The sequence below is a fragment of the Galleria mellonella genome, unplaced genomic scaffold (assembly GCF_026898425.1).
Source record: "Galleria mellonella isolate WM207_F2 unplaced genomic scaffold, CSIRO_AGI_GalMel_v1 utg223, whole genome shotgun sequence".
NCBI classification, from domain to species: domain Eukaryota; kingdom Metazoa; phylum Arthropoda; class Insecta; order Lepidoptera; family Pyralidae; genus Galleria; species Galleria mellonella.
The window spans coordinates 3,749,881-3,772,490 of NW_026442042.1; the positions used below are offsets into that span (position 1 = coordinate 3,749,881).

The following is a 22,610-nucleotide window of genomic DNA, read 5'->3' on the forward strand; positions in this document are numbered from 1 at the left end:
TTTTATGTAGTGTTTTATCATGATTGATTCTTTTTTTTGAACCTGTAACAACAAACATGCTGACCACTCACCATGATGGAATATGGTAACTACCGTTTATAAACATGAATAGCACCATGAATCTTTTAAAAATCACTATAATCACAGAATTTATAAGTATATTTTATTTTAGATGAATTTCCATTACAGAGAAATAAGGTATGCTTCTATAGCCTGTAATTTCACTGCCATGTTACACTTCAAACCAAAACGCATCCACGCAAGTATGACTACTTGGTGGTAAAATCAAGTAAGATAGATGTAGATGTAAACAACTTTAAATACTCGTAAAAAAGTCTGTGTCTGGCGAGATTAATATATAAACGTATTAATAATATAATATCAAACATCGATATGTTCAGCTCATTTCATATTCACCATTATTGAAACCACGAATTATAAAGCTCTATTCCTTATATTACAAAAGCAATATTTACTTGTATATTTCGAAATGGTTATATTACATTACAGCTGTGTTACATATAACCGCCATTAAAGAGGTCTGCTACGCAGTAACGTAACAAGATCACCTTAAATGGGCTACTGTTAAATATTTTTAACCATACCACCTCCATTTTCTGTTTACAAATGGAATTAATTTCAACATGATATCATATCAAAATGCTTTTGTTTCATATTCAATGAACCAAACTAGATAAACATTACGACCGAAAATTTTGTAGTAGGTACCTTAGTCTATTACCTGTTCCAATTTTGTCAGAATGAATTCTAGGGAAAGAGGCAACCAAACATTCGCCCAGAGGGGCAATAATGGCAGGGGGCAAAATTACAAAATTGAAAACGGCTGACGGCTAACTAAGAGTGAGCGCTTTCTGCTATCGTCGTCAAAATAATATAAAACTTATAAAGTGTCATTATCAAGGACAGTAAATATTATGTTTGCCCGGAGCGGTAAAATAGATTGGGTCCCGTATTTACTTATACCATCGACAAAATAATAATACTTCATTTCTTTTTCTATGGTTACACATCAACTATCTATCCATATACCTACGCTTTATTTGTAAGATTATAGCCACCAGCTATAAAATAATAAAATTATACACATATGTGAAACTTTTTCTTACAAAAATTTTACTTTTTAATAATCATCTTGATTATTGATTATTTAATAGGTCAAATCCTTTAATACATTTTATACTTAGGTACATACAAATATTGAATAAAAACAGCAGAAAATATGTATTGCACATTAGGGATTCTTTTTGTTATAATAACGGTATATTTTACTCTAATTGAGATTTCGCAAGTGTTAAAGATAATTCTATTAAATTCTGCCTAAGCAAAGCCCATGTACCTAATTTTCCATCCAAAAGTTAACACGTTTGATAAAAAAGAGCTGTGTTTGCAACACAGACAAAAAATATCACAAAATGAAATATTACATCCAGAATGTTGCACTGGACGTAATGGAGAGTCTGTGTACTCGAGGTAAAACAATTTTATAGGCTTTCCAAATTAATATAAACTCACAAACGAGAACCCAGATAATTACATTAACAAAAAGTTGCCTAGTATATCATTATATTTATTTTAATCCAGAGGTGTCTATACACATTAATATAAATAGATGCACATGAATTCAAATTGCCTACATGTTAATCATTCAAACGTTATAAAAGTATTTACGCATTTAAAATCCAATCTTAATATTATGGCTGTAAAGATTATACTATCACTAGTGATATGATATGATAGCAATTTGATGACATTTTTGATATTATTTCATCGCTAATAAAAATTTGTAATAATTCACAAATAGTATAACGAAGGAACATTTGTCGTAATAGCTCTAATAGCTTATTTGTACTGTGTGATAATGTAAATAAACAAATAGAACGCTTATTTATATTTAGAAATATCCTTATTAAAGAGTACCATTTATAGAATTATCGCAGCATATCGATTCTAAAGTTATAACCTTGAAACACCGTGCGTCCACCTCTCAGGCAACGGTCATGGCCATATTGCTACCCTTGTATTAAACAAGAAACGTCCGCTCACCTCAGAAGCCGGTGCCCGAATGGCCTTCTACGAGCAGTAACAGCTCGAGGGGGATGGATGGGAGAATGTTTACCCTCCTACCTTCCCTCAACCGTGCCAGCTGAGCAACGGCACGCTATATTTAGGTTGCGCTGTAAATATTCGCTCCAAGTACGGAAAGCCCCCTACCAGTACGAGGGAGGAGCGCACTGAAAGGAGGTACGTTTCCCGCGCTACATAAACGGGTAAAAGTTGAAAGTTCACAACGCCCCGCGCACGGTTCGCGCAGTTAGGGAACGCTCTCTTTATTTAAATTCTATTGCAACTTGTTCGCCATTGTAGCCTCAACTGAATTCGCAATGCCAACTCTAATTTTTCAATGTAGCACACCAACTTTTTTTGCGAGAACTTGTGCAATTGCTTTCTACCCCTTCAGAAGTTCAATTTAGAGTTGTTGGATTTCAACACTGTTTTTTCCCGAATGGCCTTTATTGTTATTACACCAGCGGTCCAATTTGGCTAAAACAAGCTTTGAAAATTGTAATGGTTGCGAGAATGTTTTGCTGAGCTGGCTACGACACAATTTTGAAATGGACACAAATGTCACTTTAACAAAATTGAAGCGGATTACTCTTGAACGTGATGCTTTATTCGCGTACCAATAAATATCGAAATTTTTATATCGAAATAATTTTATTTATTAGATTTGTCTTAGTAAAAGCATTTAAATTAAGATGTTGTAAATTTACCTTAACAGGTAGTAGGTACATTTTATATCAATTAATATATATTTTAAGTGTTTACGAACATTTTCCTGGTTGGTCTATTTGAATATACTCTACGTAAAGCAAAGCATATTCAATTTACAATGTTATATGTTAGCCTTAAAGCTAATAAAATCAATTTTGTTTTCAAATTCTTTAATATTTAAATCATCTAGGTACTGAATAAAAGCCATTAACATATCGCAGAATCAGTTCAATTCCAAGACCTAGTTTTGCTCAAGTAGATTAAAAATATTCATCGTCTACTTCACCTGATTAATATTTATTATCTTCATCGAATAATGTTACAACGCCTTTATTATAATCTGCATCAGAATTTTCGAAAGCATCATACTTTTCATGTTTAGGGTCGTGGAATGATACAATGTTGAATACTGGAGCAGTTCCGCCGAATGCTATACGATTCTCGTGACTTGTTATCGCAAGGATAGTTCCAGCTGCTGGATATGAACAAGCTATATACCTGTTATGAAGATTTATAACTTCAATCGTATTTGTGCCGCTTCCACCAATAATACAATACTTGCCTTTACGATTATACTGAAAAAAGGAATATCTGTCATACAATATAACGTTTAATTAGTTTAAAGCTCATCATCATCATTTCATCAAACTAATCTTAGTGTAGCGATAGTAAAGTAGTTTACAACACTGCTTCACCTCATTATAGCATCGTTTTACCCATAACCATTAATCTCAACTAGAAACAAAGAGATTTCTACTTAGCATGAAGACCGCCTTTTGAAGTATAAGTACTTAGTAAAGTATATATAATCATAATGGAAAGTAAAAGTGAGGAACTTTAATATATTATGACCAGTACAGGATCAAAAAACGATTATGATGATGATGGCATATTATTAAGTACAACAGTATACTAGTAACACAATGAAAGTTTAAGTTTCAGTTAGATGTTAAATAGGTATTCTCATGAAGCGGCAATGCTTACGTTGCTATATTACGATGTTAAGATATTATGACGATAATGATTATAATAAATGTATAATAAGTTGCACCAACTATATTAATTGTCAGTACTATCTTTGATACAAGAAGTATTATGACATCGTAAGTAGCAAAGCGTAAGAGGCAAACACAGTAAGGTCGTGATATTCTTTGTCTTCAGAGGGCAGTCATCATTTTCCATCATTTAAGTATTCCATTATAACCAAACAACATCCTCAAAGTAAATATCCTTGTCTTCCAAACCTTAATTAAAACCCAAAATCTCATCAACTAAAAGCCTGTTTCGCCATAATTTATTATTTGACATTTATTTTAAATACCTCCAAAATTAACTAAAGAAACGGTACCTACCTAACAATTTATGTCAATTTAATTAAACTCGAACATTCCAACTTTCTAACCAAGATTTCAACATGACCGCACCTTACATCCGAAATCCCAAAACTTCAGTAATATTAGTACTTTGTGCTCGAGAAGGGAATTAAAGGAAAACAGAGTTGTGAAATCTCAGCTATCGCTGTTCATGGCAGCTCCGTGATGATTCAATTGTAAGGTTTATTTTAAGAAAATTATGTTTTCATTATAAATACAGATGAGTTTTTTATATCTCAACGAGATGGGATTGTATTTAATTTTGGGATCGTAATAAATTTACCTAAGGTTGTTACCTTTTTCCTATTTCGTTTCCTAAATGGGCTGACGACTTACATAATAGCTTCTCTTAGATAAGTCCTTTGAGGGTAATTAAGATAAGTAGGTACATAGACTGGATATATTACCTGTGAAGATCTCCAATATCTACAGGCATAAATGTATTCACCGTCAACATCAGGGCGACGATTTTGTACCTAATGATGTTGAGTCGCTTACGAGCGACCAAGTCCCATACAGTGAGTGCTTCTGTTGGTTGCCAACTACCAGCGATGCAGTGATCTCTCTGAAGAGTATGAATTGTTTCTCTGTTAGACTGGTCTATAGTGATTATTTTGCACAAAAATAGTTTACTAGGTTTGTTATGTCCCACGGGTTTACTCGTTTGAATTAAGATAAAATGTATCTCATATAACAGATTTTGTAATAGAATGCAATCTACCTGTATACTTCAATGTTATAGGATACTGTTTCTATGAAGATCCATTATCGAATTTACTCTAAATATATCTAAGAACAATATTTAATAAATCTAATATTAAATTATTTTTTATAGTTATACATTGTTGTTTCAAATGCTTAGTAACATTTTATTTTAAATGTTGAACAGCTCCTGTTTAAATTCCGTATCTGGTCCATAACAGTAACATAAACATTACATAATTGGTATTAGATACACATTAATAAAGTGATAAGTGAGGTATATGACATCCCTATTGTTGTTCAAGTCTATTAAGCAAAGGTTTACCATTTTCCAACAAATGGAGCGTAATCTTGTTAGGAGTTACAATAGCAATTCCTAGTAATATAAAACAAAGACCTCCAAATAGTACTCTGGGGTTGAACCAATTCTATTTTAGGTACCCACTTCCAATTTAATATGCGTAGACTTTTCTAAATTGGTTTAGACTGTTCTATGCTTCGTCGTTCGTAATCAAATTTTCCCGATTGTGATAAGATATTTGGCAACTCTGTCCAATAACTCTTAGTCTTTTATCAAAATGTAACTTAGAAACGTAAATTAAAAAATAAATAAGTTTAGATTTATTTGATAATTATCAAAGCCTTTAAGACCACACCTGTTTCTACATTCATTAATAATATATCATAAATATAAAATATCATGCGACCTTGCTGACTTACATTACATATATAGATATACAACAAATTCTTCGATGAATCCTAAGAAAGAATTCATTTGTTTATTAATAAATTACAAAATTCGGCGAACCTACTCTATAAGAGTACAAAGAGATAAACTAATCTAACTGCTCTAATCTCGTTTATAGATGAGACCATACTTAATAATTTTAAAATTACTGTTATCGACTATATTCACATTTGCCTTTATTTATAAATATGTGAGGTAATAAAAAGATTCAGTTCAAGCTTATAAAAGTTATTACTGAATAAGTTTTAATTATATAGTTATCGCTACAATTTTATTTTATAAAATAGGATTATATACCTAATAGTCTTATCTATAAACTACACACGTCAAACTTAAAGGAATTGGCGAACTAAAATAATTGAAGGTGGAAAAATAACGTTGCTCAAAGACGAACAACAAACTATGAAAACCTCAAACTTCATAATGAGGGAGACACGACTTAGCAGATGAAACACTGGCAAGTTGGTAACATGACAAAGGCTGAGTTTTTAATTAAAAGTGCCTCGAATTTAGCTTCGAGCACGTATAGTATAATGCAATAGGAGTAAAATTACACAATATTCTTACACAACTTTGAATATAGGTAAAGTTGTTTTAACTAAGATCGTTTGAACTGCCGACACCAATATGCAATATGAAGATACTTATTGATGGGTACTTAGCTTTTTACATTGAATCTATCTTGTAAAGTTACAAAGGAAACAAATTATTCAATCGTATGCCAAATACCTAAAATCACTTGACGTAATAGGTAGCTTTGAATTAAGAGAGATAAAAATTATTATTCTGGATTAACACATGATTTTTTACAGTAATGTCCCCGTGGGGTAATTTACTCAATTCTACGCAGAACAAAGATTTCTAGATAATAAAATTAAGCTGCCGCCATTGAGGTTTGTAGCCGTGGTTATTTATCGTAGGATAGATACAGTAACTTAGAAGAATATCTAACTACATAGTGTATTGTACAGACACTTATTCATTATCATCTAGCAGAACGGTCATATTTATTGCACGCACAATGAAATTTATTACCATTTTACTGGGAAAAAAGAGTACAACAAATTTTTCTCTTTGTCTCTCGTTCGGAGTAGACGTAAATATAATAAATTGATATACGAGTATAGGAATAATTTGTTCATTAAACATATTTTACCTATTTTTTAAACATGATGGTTCATTAAATTTTAATAATAATTAAGATTTTTTTATTTGCTACAACTTAGAATGACAAACAAAAGACGGATAGCACAAGGCATAGGTTGATGGATATCGATCAAATATCCTTGATGCGAAAAAAGTCATCCACCATTTCGATATCGTCCATGTTGATCGGATATTTATTTTCAAATATATTATGTAAAAAAGCAAAAGTATTATCTAATATTATTTAATAACAGACTCTTAACATATTCGTTATTGGACCAGTATATAGATAATGTAACTAAAATATATAGATATTGCTTTACATTATCCACCCCGTATACCTAGACAATGAACAAAACCACGGATATAACAGAATATGCTGTGAGTATAGGATAATTGTCTGTGTGGTCCCCGCATAGAATAGGCCATCCCTTACATTCTTACCTAACTATTAATGCTTTCAACTTAAAATATCTTTCATCCATTAGGCTATTTCTATTTTTCAATCTAGACGTGACCTGTCCTTATCTACCAAATTTCTAATAGGTAGGTAATCCTAAATAATCCTACTAGGCTCTCGGTATTATTTGATATAAAATTAATTTTTCTAGGTATTTTTCCAGTCTTGTCTACTTTACTGACAAAAAATATTAATACTAAAATATTTCGTTGCGATTTTGTCCCGCCGAGAAAACAAATTATCTACAGCGCAATATTAAACATTTCGCAAGTAATTTTCCAACTTGGGTCAAATAATATTGTTGTGTATACTGATATAAATATAACTAAAGTTAATTTATATATAACTATTTATAACTTAAGATAAATTATAAGTAAGTACTACTCCGTATAGTATGGTCACCCCCTGACACTCACTAGTATTGACTTCACCCTTCTGTGATTAAAAAATATAACCATTCAAAAATAAAACATACGACACTCGGTACATACACGCATATGTATTTGCATATGTAAAATATCTTTTAGTTAATAGTGATAGGCATAAGTCATTCCTTTTTTGTGTAAATTGCCTATGAGTCCTCAGGAATGGCAACGCATAGGGGATATCATGCGCGAAACACTATACTTTGTTATGTCCATGGTACTGCTCATGTCTATAGGCGACAGTTACCACTTTCCATCAAGTGGGCCGTTAGCTTGTTTGCCATTCTAAGTTGTATAAAAAAAAAATATAATTATTTTGTTTAATCCGCTACCATTACTATATGTGTAACTGTCAACACCCAAAGATTGGCCACCACTTTTACTACGCAATGTTCCACAACCTTTCACATTAGCCATCAATCTCCGGCTGCCATTATGTTCACTGACGTTTTGCGACACGTGTTTCACCTCTAAACGAGGCATCTTCAGATAAATTATTAGATTGCTACTTGAACCCTAGTATTAACGGTTCGACACCCAAACTGCGAATTGGTGGTGAAAGGTTGTAGAACTTCTCATAATAATAATGATGGTTGATCTTAAATTATTGATAGTTACACACATACATAGGAGTAGTCGAAATAAAAAAAAATCTAATCAAATAACCTACTTACGCAAGATAACATTTATTTCAGTAATATATTAAAAAAATTGATACGATCAAAAAATTGGCAATGAGATGGAGAGGCAAAGATATGATTTTTCCATTACACTCTCATCAATCAAAATAATTTATAATACTACTAGTAAAACATACATTAATACTAACATTTAAATCAATACTATCACTGCAGATATCGACACCTTCAAAAGTCATCACGCACCCAACTTTACAACGAGTGTCCCAGATCTGGAACAAAAGATAGATTTGTATATAAGCTATATATATATGAACACTATCGCAGTATCACGGAATAGAAACTACTGTTTTGGCCACGACATTTCCCAACACAAACTTCCGAGGAAACCGTATCAAAATTCCTACAGTAGCTTCTCAAAGTAACATATAAACATACATTGAATGCTGCCGAAGAATATATTTCACTGCATTGAATATTTATTTGTCCTTTAAATACATTAAATTACATTTGACAGATATTATACGTAAATAATTTTAATAAAACGCAACGCGGAGTGAGGGATCTCCCCTTTTAATTACAGTATACAACAAGGGTCTACGATCTGGTGTAACGTTTATTAGAATTTGAATTATTTAATTTAATTAATGTATCATTTGAACCCATGTTACATCCGTGTCGTCACGGAATAAGAATAAATACAATGTATTGTCCTTGCCCCTAGGATATTATACAAAGGATAAAAAAATTCAAATAAAATTATGAACAGAAAAAAAGAAAGAATAAAACAGAAAAATACGGATGGACTTTATTAAAAAATATGAATATTTGTCATAGAACAAATGAATTTACCAAGATTTTACGAGGATTTAGATACTATGCTCAATAACCTCAATGGTGCTTCTCAATAGGTAGGTCTTAAAATGAACATGGACAAGACTAAACTAACTGACGACATCAACTCAGCTTTCAGAAAATTACGCCACATCTTTTCCTTAAAAATACCTCAAAGTTTGAAGGCAAAGGTCTTTAACCAATGTGTATTGCCAGTGATAACTTATGAAACCGAAACATGATCCTACACGATTGCAAAAGCTTCAAATTAGTCAGCGGGCTATGGAGAGGGCTATGCTCGGAGTTTCTTTGCGTGATAGAATCCAAAACGAAGATATCCGCAAAAGAACCGAAATCACTGACATAGCCCTAAGGATAAGCAAGTTGAAGTGGCAATGGTCTAGTCACAGCTCGAAGAACCGACAACCGATGGGGAAGAAAAGTTCGTGATAAGACGACCCTCCACTCCACACACAGTGGAAGTATGTGGATCACGGCTGTTCCTTATGGCAGTCTATGGGAGAGACCTATATCCAGCAGTAGACGAATAATGCTGATTATTATGAGTATTATGAGGATGAAATGAATTTACTAAATAAAACTAATTGAGGTAGAAAACATACATATTTTATGATTGGTGATGCTAATTCCATTTCATATATCAATAATAATGATTTTGCATCTAATATAAAAATGTGCAACAAATTGTTAAAAGTTTTATAAAGCAATGATATAACAAGAAAATTACATACAGCGGAATGGCCATAACTATGTGGAAATTCAAATAGATAATGCACGTGTGCCTGCATAGGACAATTCTTTGTGGCGACATAAAAGGAGCGTTTAATAAATAATTTGAGCAGTTTAACCGCTAAGCGAAATATTTTAATCTCGACAGAGATGCTTTGTGTCTGTACACGGTCGTTGGCCGCGTTGTTTTATTCACAATGTGGTTTCAGGCTGCAAGCTGTGTCGGCTCACCGTATCATCCGCTGCGTCTAAGCAACAGTCAAGTATATCGTGTTTAAATGAATACCAATGATATATACGAAACTACTGATCTGTCCTTTATAACTTCGAAATAAATCTAAATAATCCTTATAAACAGGAAAAAATATGTTGTCTCAAAGTGAGTAGTCAGAGGTAGTTTTTATACAACAGCCAACAGTATACTGAGAGTGGTAACCATCGAATAATTAAACATATAAAAAGCATCATAACGTCTATGAAGCTATTACAGAATACATTGTGACGCTCATAGTACCTACCCCTTCTATATTATTACGACGCTAACTGGCTTGCTATCATTCTCACCTATCATCTCTCAATGATACCCGTAGGCATATACTGTCAGCGCGGGTTAGGTTACCATTCTGAGGACTATTGCCATTGTAGTAAATGTAACATTCGACATGCTCTCTTTTTACCAAACATTAAAAACATAAAGTATTATATAATTTAATACACAAAGTTTTTTAGTATCGGTATATAAATTCGCATTCACGATTTTTGCGGCATATAATCAATGGTACTACTTGGTCACGACGCTGTCTAATGTTTATTATTATCTTTTTTTTTTAATCTTGAAAATGTATTCCAACAGCACTAGAGTTGCACATCGTACAAAGTCGTTTAGATAATTCTCGCTCACGTTTCTGCCTCTCGAAAGCAGTGCTTGAAAATCCGTGTTTCAGTTTGAAAAGTGGAATATAGTAGTTATATTACAGGATACTGCTGAGCCCTAATCCTTGTCTCCAGGAATAGCTACTTTTGTGCAATCTACATGCTGTTCATATTTACAAGCAAGTCTCTGACCGCTTTACACTTGGATATAACTACAATCAACACTTACATTTAACGATAAATTTGCACTATAACTCTCACGAAACTTATCATTAATCAATTCATTGGTTGATTAACAGTTATGTAATGTGCCTATTTATATAAGTAAAAATTACAGGTGTAAAGGTACAATATTACTTAATATTTCTGTAAACATACAGTACTTCTTCGCGATTACGGTAAATAAGATTTCAACTATTTTAAAAAGGCTCTTAATCTGTATCTAGACTATTATTTCTGATATAACGAGATATAATTAAAAATATTTGGAAATTAAAAAATCTATTTAGATTTACAAAGTTTATTTCCGACTGTCTGATTTGTATAATTAGTTAAAACTGAAAGCCCGTTATTGCGTATTATATTATTAAAAAAAAAATATGACAAAAATGCCTAAACTTTGTTTGCTTCAACAAAGTTAAAACTATAACAATACACATTGTTCTCTGTTAATAGGCATGACAGCCACCAAACTACGTCAGACCTAGCCTTTGAAGTGTTTTGTACATTGCTTTTTTTTAATTTTGTAAAGCAGCTTCGTGAGCAATAATAAACGTACTGGCTGTGGTTGGCGCTTTGCTAAAGTAAATATTAAACGCTTACTTGTTTTGTACAAATCTTTGTATACCTGTTTTTTTTTTTAATAGTTCAATGCCCTATCTAGTTTTTAACTAGATTATCTGTATAATAGCTATCACAAGCTAGTTGTTATGGCTGCTGAGACAGCTTTTGACTGCAGTCAGTTGAGGGATCCCAAAATTCGAGATATGACCTAAACTTCCGAATTTTTAAATTCGTGTTTGAATCTCATTTGATACGAGTATTTCGACCGTCACTTAAAGCAATGGTCTAATAATCTTCGTTAAATCAATGTAACAATTAATACTGACTGACTAATATATAAGTATGTAGTCAAAATTAATAAAAGAATAAAATTCTGCTTAAACTTTCCTTAATGGGTGTTAGTGTCTGCTAACAAAAGAGTTCCTACAGGAATGGAAGATAAAGAGTACCGCTCGGACTAAGCCCGAGAGAACCAACAGTTTCTACCTACTCGTATATCGAGAGTCAAATGCACAGCAAACACTTTACATATATATATACTATAGATAAGATACATTGGGAATTTAAGATCAAATAGCTCATGGAGCATGAAAAGTCTTATAAATATTTGAATTTAAAAAGTGATTTATGTACCTAGATGTTGCGCAAATAAAAAAGCGGGATCAATCGATATAAACTTAATAATTAATTGCCAAATATATGTAAGTGCATTACTTCAGAGTAGCTGCACTACTTGGCTAATTAGTTTTTTGGTTGTATTTGTAATTATTAGGAAAAGATTTGTATGAAAAACAATGTTTGAAAAATCCTATGGTAAAGTGAAATATTTGCGTTAAAACTTAGTATAATCGTGCGAAATCGGGGAGGGTAGTTACTATGAAATAACAACGGAAACAGTCCTTATTAATTACAAAAGTTATTATGAAACTCGAATCATTATTGGCATTGGCATCGTGCATCAAAAACTAACCGCTACATCACTGATAATATAATATGAAACACATTTTTTATTTCATTTAAAAAAAATTAACGACTTGACCAGTTACGCCGTGTTACGGCATTATCAGTGTCATAAAAATATATATACATACCCTTAAAGTTTTATCCCAACCTCCGGAAGCGAATATAAAAGGTCTCTGGTCATGACATCGTAAAGCACACACTTGACCAAAATGGATACGTTGTAATTTCTTGGGTATAAACTGTAATCGCAACTTATGTACTTTGTAAGTCACTGCGGCCTGAAATACAAAAATTCATAATGACCATAAAATCCCACAAACAATATTCAAATATTAATTCTGAGTAGTTTACAATTCTAATTATATATATCTTTGAGTAATAAAATCAATTGTATTATATTTTTATTAACAGTTTTATATTATTATTTATTTTATTTAATATTAAATCCACACACACACATACACACAAACAGCTCTTATAAAATAACTTTATGCTGATTATCTTATAAATACAACAAATAACGGATTTAAATTTTATAAACAAATATTATAAGTCTAAAACGAGTAAGAGATCAACGTTCGTATCATGACGAATGTTTGTCATTCAGGCTCACAGATGGTTTTTTTAAACAAGTTAAGCATTCTCCGTCAAAATACGAGTAACTATTTAAGTCCATCCGAATATTTCTATAAATGAAATATATTTTGTTTATCTATGTTTTAAGCTCTTCACATAGAGGTTTCATTTGAAAATTTTATTTTCTGTTGACGCATCTTTGTTACATGTTGCCAATTTGCTGTCTACATAACGTCGTAGGTAATTAGATGTAATAAAATATATTTTATTAATACCTACATGTACTCGTATATGATAGGCTATATAAATATAGTTTAAGAGATATATCACGAACACTTTCTTTAGCAGTTATATACTATCGTAACAATCTTACTAATTATTTCGTAATCAAGAATATCTATCACAAGAACATCCTTTTATAAGAGCAAGTCAAGCAAAAAAATAAGTTCTCTTAATTGATTCGAGACTAGTTATTCTGGATCATTCCAGCATAACAAGACCGGATATAATTAAGAAATATTCAGTTCCTAAATTAACCTAAAAAAAAAATAGAAATCTCAATTACAACTCCATTTTTAAATTAGAACTCTTTATTACAAGGAATACTGGGGATAACTCGTAGCACTAAAGTTAAATGGTGAAAACTTCAACGTAATCTTAAACATATTGCACATTGCACACATTGCACATAACAAATGTAAATTTTTATTTATTAGTCATTCATGAAAAATAGTGTATAAATGCCGTATTTAGATTTTTACTTGTGTAATAATTTCGAGAAACGAACATGTCTCAAAATAAGTGATAATGCATGAGAGATGGTATAGACAGATTGAAAATAATAAGAAATTTTGCTAAAGATATTTATAGTTATTGTGTATATTTACGAAAAAGTTTTTGGTCTTTATTTAAAATTGCTTGTCCTTTTAGGTGCGTCAGTTCTATCGTACAACGAAAACGTTAAATATCAAATTAACTCAGACAGATAGATATTAATGTAGGTTTTTTTTTTTTTAATTATATATAGGTTATTACTGTATTTTTCATTACTAAAAGGAGAATCAGTAAGTATAAGATAATAAAAATAATCAATTTTAATTTCAGTTACAACAAACTTAAAGTACATGTCATTACTATCATATTAGCCGTTATCTGTCCACTGCTGAATGTAAGCCCACAATTGGGAGAGTTTTGCCAGTAGTTGTCACGCTTGGCAGGTGGATTGACAGCCGCAGTTAGGCTTTGATGATGTGTAAAGAGAGACGCTACTGTTCATCCCTCGATGATTAAATAAAGTACATATACAAGTATATATTTACTACATGTACACTTTTAGGCCTATCATGATTTTAAGGAGAAATATTAAGTACATATTTTGTGATGTTTTTTACATAGGATATTATTTCAAAATCTATTCAATAGTTATATCTATAATTACAGTTCATTTAAAATTACATATATATTATATAACTATTGAATCTAATAATAATAAGCATACTAAATAAAAAATCATAAATAATAACTACAGAATACATATATAACGAGATTGTCAAATTGTTCTTAGCAAAAAAACAAGAATATTATAGTACAAGATTGTCCAATATTTGAGCGTCAAAATTGAAGATTATTATTTTAGGCGATCCCTTGTGACTCTTAAAAGAAAATTTTCCTAGTCGAGTTTAAGTCTTCGATAATAAATATGGCGTTACGAAATAATCATCAAATAAAAAATATGTCACTAAATTACTAGATTAGTCATATTGGTTTTTATTTTCTAAAATTTTGAATTCACAAAGTAGAAAAAATGGTGAAAGAAATGATGATAGCATTCTATCGTCTTTACTTCAAAGAGTAATAAATGTTATGTTATAAATAAAAAAGTTCTAACGAAGTTCATTACTATTAAGCGGAACTAAGAAAGACTTTGTACAAAAGATGTTTGCTTGAATACCTCTGCCTCATTCGTGTTTCTACCGTGAAACAGTCATGTTTGCATGGCTGTGTTTCGGTTTGAAGGGTGGGTTATAAGGTGCAGAGGAATAACACCTGAGTCCTCAGGAATGGCAACGTATGGGGGTATCATGGGCGAAGCAGTATACTCTGTTATATCCTTGGTTACTGCTCATGTCTGTAGACGACGATTACCACTTTCCATCAGATGGGCCGTCAGTTTGTTTGCCATTCTAAGTGGCATTAAAAAACTACTGAAATCATAACACAGTAAGCTATTTGTATGGAGGAGATATTACGATAATACATTTATATCGACATCTGTCGATTTTGGAATGAAAAATTGTTTTATAAAATTTTAGTCAACTAAATACTCGCTCCTACTTAATCTTTGAGAAAAAATAAGTTTACCTTATTAGCATACAAATTACAAAAACTCTCAAAAATCAAAAGTTCTATGATAATAATAATTCGTATTTAGTCGTATTCTACATCCTGAAGGATCAAAGGCTTTCACGGACCTCATAAACCGATGCAGTGTTTGAATTTATTGTAGCAATAAACTAAGATTAGGCTGTAATCTTTTATTGTATATTGCGTTTCATGCGAACTCGTTGGGTATTACGTGGTTTGCTGTGAGCATTATATTATTTAGATTATCCTTTTGAAATGGGCTTTGTGGTGTTATCCTTCATTGTAATGAAGTCTTATAACAATAATTTGTAACATAAACTTTATAAGATATACTCGTATCATCAACCCAAATAACGGACAGGTTGATCTGTTTACTGTAATTTTAAAAGTTATTAATAATTTCTATGTATCTAGTGAGAAAGGATATGAATCAAGTTTTACCTTTTTTTTAGCTCTTTCAAATAATCAAATTTTTCTCTTTCTAATGGTGCAAGAAAAGTGAAGATATCTTTATTAATATCTTAATAAGATACATAACGTGTCAAAATACTAGTTATCTAAAACAAAAGACTGAATTCGAATCAAAATGATAATAGTTTATAAAGAAAAAAGTACTAACTAGCATTTCTCAGTAGAAGCTTAGATTTATATAAGCCTTTGCATATTAAGAATATGCAAATTTACACAGTATTTTTTTGTAGTTCTACAAAAAATTGAAGACACAAATTGATTTATGAAAATGCATCGCCTAAAGGATTACAAAGAGGTTAAAAGCTTGTTAGAATATTCAATTTAGAAAATTAACTATTTAAGTGTTCAATGTTTTGGTCTAATAGAGCAAGAGCCACAAAAGCTAGACCTTCGATATATTATAAAAGCGGGAAGTTTAACTGCGCATGTCCCTAACACAAGTAAGAATAATCAGAGAGTATGTAGTTTAGATCATCGTGGCTTTAGCAGGTAACAGGTAACAAAGATGTATAAAATTACTCCTCAAAGTCGTAAAAGTATAAAGTGCAATTTAAACTTTAAAATTTAAAAATAAGAAAAAATACTACTATAAATAATATAAACTGACTAACCACCATATTTTTACCTTCAAAACTGTAAGGTAAATAGATTCTTTACCAGTAAATATTGAGGAAGCGTTTTTCAAAGTTCCCACGAGAATAAATGAAAGTAGGTTCCGCGTGGGCGAAACCGCAGTGTTTCCTTTTAGTATAATGATATTAATATAAAAGTATAAGATCTAGCGTGAAGACAGATGATATAAAAATGTTAAGCCAACTGCCTAGATGCAAATACCTTTATTGTTATTGCTTTCCTAAGGTTTCAAAGATATTCGTTTCGAAGATAATAAAATATCCAATGAGTATAAATTTACTGAACTACGTCGAGAAATCTTAAATCACTTTGCTCACTCACATTGTATATGTAATTTAGGTATGTTTTACATATTCACTAACAAAATAACATTTTAGTATCTAACTATTCCATTCTGTTCCAGTAAAATAACAAACAATAAAACCGGCAAAGGTAATATTCTGGCAATATGTACACAGAACAAAGTCGTGATAAATAGGTGTATTATGAGTAGATTAGAAATTGAAGTACTTACTTAGTTATAAAAAATAGTTCGATACTTTTACACTATTTCCCTTACTAAACATAGCCTCCTCTATAAGAGAAGTTTTGGGAATAATTGCCACATTTGGCAGGCGGATTGTCAACCGCAGTTTGACTTTTGGTGTTGTTTTAGAAGGTGCGCTGCTGCGCATCCCTCAACCATAAGTTCCCTTAGTCGCCTCTTACGATACCCTCAATATTATCCTTATATATATCCAAATAAAATGTTTAGAATACGCACTATTATACATTTGATATCAGGAATAGGTATATCAGTTTTAAACATTATATCGTCTGTACTTATCTAGGGAATTCTTTATAAATTATTCTATTTTTATGTAATTCATCTAGAATTACATAAAAATAGAATAATTTACTTAATTATTAGCTAATAAAAAATTGACAATTCTCTTTCCACATTCTATATTTATCGATATAGATTTAATTAATATGCAATTTCAAAATAAATTATCAATATGTAGATAGATTTTCTTTAATTCAGTTTGTATAGTTAAGCATTTTTAATTACGTAACCATTGTGTCTACTCCTAAAATTTATTATAATATACCTTACCTCTTGGGTTTCCATATCATAGATTTTTATTGAACTGTCAGCATATCCAACGACCATCTTCGATTGGTCAGCAGTTAATCCCAAAGAAAGCGCCGGAGATCTTTCTGTAAAAAAATAAGTTCAATTTTTTATTGATATTCATAACATATTGGGAAGATGTGTGTGTATAATATATCACATCACTTTGTGTATACTATAGTAACATGTAGATGTCACAGTATAACTATAATGCCTCACTTGTTGTGAACGTCATATATGCACAATGACGTCATCATCAAATAAACGAAGAGCTTCATCTTCAGTATTTACTTGTATTGTTAGTTATTATATTTGTAAAAACCACACAAAAAAAATACATCTGCATAGGTTTTAATTAATGATAGTGGAGTGGTAATCCCGCTACACTTACAATATTCGCTGGCAGGGTATCAGTGAGTGATGATAGGTGAGAATGAATAAACAGGTCAGTTAGCTAATCTTAAAGAATGAACCTGGAATTCAGCACGATTGTTTCCAGGGGGGACCACGTGGAGGTCGACCTGAGAAATTATATTGCGAGCAATGGGATTGGTAGTCCGCATTACTAATAGTCCCAATAAATAAAACATAAAAACTGTCTAGTATTTTTAAATAATTTACGTACGTGTGATAAAAGGAATTGAATGTGACGATATTCCTGGTGTTCCATAGAACTGCATATTAAGGCACTCAAGACCCGGGTCTGCTCGAATACAATATTCTGGAGGTAAGTCTGTCGATGCAGATACCTGATATAAATATATGGTAGATATTAGATACAGAATTACTTTTAATAAGATACAACGACCCCATTACTAGTAATATACCGTCAGATTGACCTCCATGCAGACCTCTGAGAAACATCATGGTTTACTGCTGGTGGATTCGTCACAAAGAGCCAACTAACTTGGTTCCATTCTATTTTATTATCCTTCACTGATGCCCCGCCAATATATGTATAACGACAGAGAGCCAAGGTTATTATTCCATTTTCAAATCATGTAATTTTTTATATGTAAAATTCCATACACCTCATTCTACCTCCGAGAGACGGGACGGTCTTTCTAAAGATTTTGCACACGTCAAACAAAGGATCAGGTACATGATTTTTTTTGCGTCCAAGGATAACAAATAACCGTCCATCCATCCTTACAAATTTTCGCATTTATTATATTATTAGAAATAAGATTATAATAAAGTGAATAAATATATCAAAAATATGGAATAATAGTTAATAGGTGTAGTACCAATCGTGCTTGACGGCAATGTTGTTTTACTAGTGCTATAAATAAGCAACACACTTATATGAATAATGGCAAAAAGTCATTAAAATAAATGATGTTAAGAATCACAGTTAAAGAAAAATAATATTACTTTTACGTACATTTGGTATTTCGATTCTATATATTGCTCCATCCATGCAAGCTGCATAGCAAACCTTTTCTTCTAGCCGACTGTACGATAAAGCATAGACTGGTTTTGGCGGGAATTGTATATTACGTAATGTACACAACACTGTCCCAGTACTGCCATGTCGCATCTGGCAACAAATAGAAATCATAATTACAATAAATACATACAAGATATTTAAACTTGAATAGAAGGCAAAACAATTATTTTTTAGTTTTTTTTCTGTTAGTATGTTTGTTCCGGCATAGAAAAGGCCACCTCTTCCTTTCCCGTGAGTGTCGTAAGAACCGACTAAGGGAGGACGAGGGATAGGCAGCAGCGTTCCTCTTAAAGCAACACCAAATGCCAAACTGCGACAAACCGCCTGCCAAGCGTGGCAACCATTCGCAAAACCCCTCTTTATAAGAGGAGGAGGAGACTATGTACAGCAGTACACAGTTAAAGGCTGATATGATGATGATGATGTTCAATTTGATACTACATCAAATTGAACGCCATTTTCATAATTGTGGTTTTGAAGGTGAAACTTAAAATTTGGCATAAGATTTATTATCTTAATACACTTTCGATAAATATATATCTACTCATACTTCTAAAATCTATACGTAAGAAGTTGCGGGCAAAAGATAGTTACTAGTAAATTTAAAAGTGTGTTAAGAATTTTGTTTGTTAATCAAACAATTGTTATAAAATTTGTCATTTTCCTAATTATTATTTAGGATGGATGACACGCGCGACCTTTTATCTTTGGGATACAGTCGAAGCCAGTAGAAAATTAAAAAGTCTCTTTTTACTTTCAGAAACTTTTCGGTCTCCCTAAAAATGAAAATTTTCATCTATATTTTGATACATTTTATATTAAAGTTACATACATAAATATATTTTCATTTACGTAAATGTATTATTTCTATTCAAACAATAATTTATACCTGGATTAATCCTGACAAATGGCCAACGATAATATGTGAGCCGTGTGGAGAGTACATTAGCGAACATATAGGCCCATATTCGCTAGAATACCATCTATTATAAGTGATTTCATTCCGTGTGCCTTTTAGAAATGTATTATAATTCTCTTCAACCCAAGGGTGACTGTTCGGTTTTCGAATTTTTCCTCGATAAAACATAGGATACCAAATATTCTGGCTCTTCTCATTGTCGTAATAAATGTGAAGATTTTTAGCAAATTCCGCAAGAATAGAATTTATATCACTCATAATATAATATGGTTGCACCATGACATACTAGATCATCACTTATTATAGATATTTAGGTAGATAGGTATGTATAAATAATATAAAGCCGAAAAAGACAATGTTTTTAAATTACATACTATCAAAAAAATACAGCCTATAGCAGGAACTACGTACAAATAAGTAGATTGTTTGACGGAAGAAAAAATTTAATGTTGTAAGTAAATGATTCGATATGATAATAATTTATCTTCTTATTTTATTACTTACCTATAATATGTTATAGATACCTGTATTAATCCAGTAGAGTGACCAACAATAAGATATTCTCCATCGGGAGAATAAATCATACAACAAATGAATCCTAGATCGGATAAATAATCAATTTTTAACAAATTTTCATTTGCTGTGTCCTTAAAGAATCGCTCTTCATTGTCTTGAAGCCATTCTATATCAGTAACGCTGAACCGTTTCTCGGCGAACGATACAAATTGCGTTTTAGCAGCCTCTTCTTCACGAAGTAATTGTTTTTTTATACGCTCTTTATATTCGTCGACAAATACATGTATGTCTGATTCATTCTCAGATAAATTAAATCGGCTATAAGTAATAACGTTAAAATTGCTTAAATTGGATGTATTATAAAAACTTTTAGACATATTTCACAAAATGAATAGTTAATTAAGATCAATTATAATCACAATTCTCAAAATAAAATTAGTGACAGTGTCATTCCCAAACCCATACATGACACATTCTTTTTGTCTTCTATATCTTAAAACAAATGTACACCTTAGCGTAATAACCTACCCTTGAGAATCTTCTCACATAAACACCTACATCTAATTTTTTTAAGTATTTTACGTTTATATTAAGGTACTTTGCTTTTTCTTTTTCTGTCACATTTCATATGTTGAACATGTGTTTAATATGTTTTTTATAGCACTCGAAATTTTACTCAATTTGTCCTTATCTAAAATTGATGAAGTAATCACTAAAAAAAACTATTTATTTCATTGATATAATAATAATAATCTTTATTATTCTGGGCTACAATGGCCTAATTTGTTAGTAACATAATCTTAGCCTAATGTTAGTACATCTTATAATAAAAATAAATAAATAAAAGAAAAAGAAAGAAAATGATGATACAAAAATTATTTTAAAAATGATATATTTGTCAGTTAATATACGTTGATTATTGAAGTTCTACACAATTCTAGTACTCTGTTATTTAGGTAAGTCTTAAAACAAAGTAAACTTTATAGTTCACAAGAAAATACAATTCCCATAACATTATTATTCGTAATGGACACCGTTAATAAACATAATTTATATGTCAACCCATCAACTGTATCATTTTTCACTTACGAGTATTTTTGAGGCTTTCCGTAACATGATAGCCTTGATCCTTTAACTGTCAATATTTAGGAACGACGCAATATTTTCCTCTCCGTCTTCCTTTATATTTTAACTATCCTTTCCTTTTATAATTCATTAATTTCATATCTAATGTATTAATATTTTATGATTCATTAATATTATATACTGATATTCATATATACATAAATGACAAAATTTTGCTTTATGAACAAAACCAACGACTAATCGGTACAAAAAAAAAATTTGATGAACGCCATGTGTTTCGTAGACACATTACATTAAAAATATTATTTTATGCCCTATGACGAGATTATTTTTCAACCGACTTCAAAAAGATGGAGGTTCTCAATTTGGTTGTATTTTCTTTGTTTCTTATCTCATTACTCTGTGAATTCTAAACAGATTTGAAAGTCTTTTTTATCTGAAAAGTTATACTTTAATTGGGCCCATAGAAATATTATGAAAATCGGTTAAGTAGTTTTTAGATCACTGATTTTGTCACAACCGAAGTTGGTTTTTTTTATGGCACACTATCTTTATATGTTTGAGTATATAAAACTTACCTATTATAAAATTTCAGATAGGTAAATTATTATTCAACTTTAATACAATTTTTATTTTACCATAAACATTATCTTTATTTTTTTTTTTTATTTATTATTTTACCGCCAAAACTCATGCATCATCGACAACGAAAACAATTTCTTCCACTTTTACCTATCGTAGTGATTATTTGCTCTGTGCATGCTTGTAAAAATATTTAAATAGATAAGTTTTTTTGGAATGAAAATAATACTTTTATTCATAAAAATACTTCGTGTTTCTACTGTGAAACAGTTATGTTTGCATGGCTGTGTTCCGGTTTGAAAGATGGGATATGACAGTGATTTTACAGGGTACAGAGGAATAACACCTGAGTCCTCAGGAATGGCAGCGCACAGGAAGTATCATGGACGAAACAGTATGCTCTGTTATATC

The 22,610-nt window shown here is 31.2% G+C and overlaps 1 protein-coding gene across 1 annotated transcript; it reads right to left on the minus strand.

Annotated features, from left to right (window-relative positions):
* Positions 1-3,006: 3,006 nt before the first annotated feature.
* Positions 3,007-20,908, minus strand: LOC113517418 (uncharacterized). The gene is given in 9 exon segments (XM_052894605.1): positions 3,007-3,368; positions 4,574-4,641; positions 4,644-4,731; positions 8,477-8,557; positions 12,617-12,766; positions 17,629-17,732; positions 18,272-18,395; positions 19,031-19,186; positions 20,540-20,908. Coding segments are annotated over 9 exon segments (1,425 nt in total). The 3' UTR covers positions 3,007-3,083.
* Between the last annotated feature and the right edge of the window lie 1,702 nt (positions 20,909-22,610).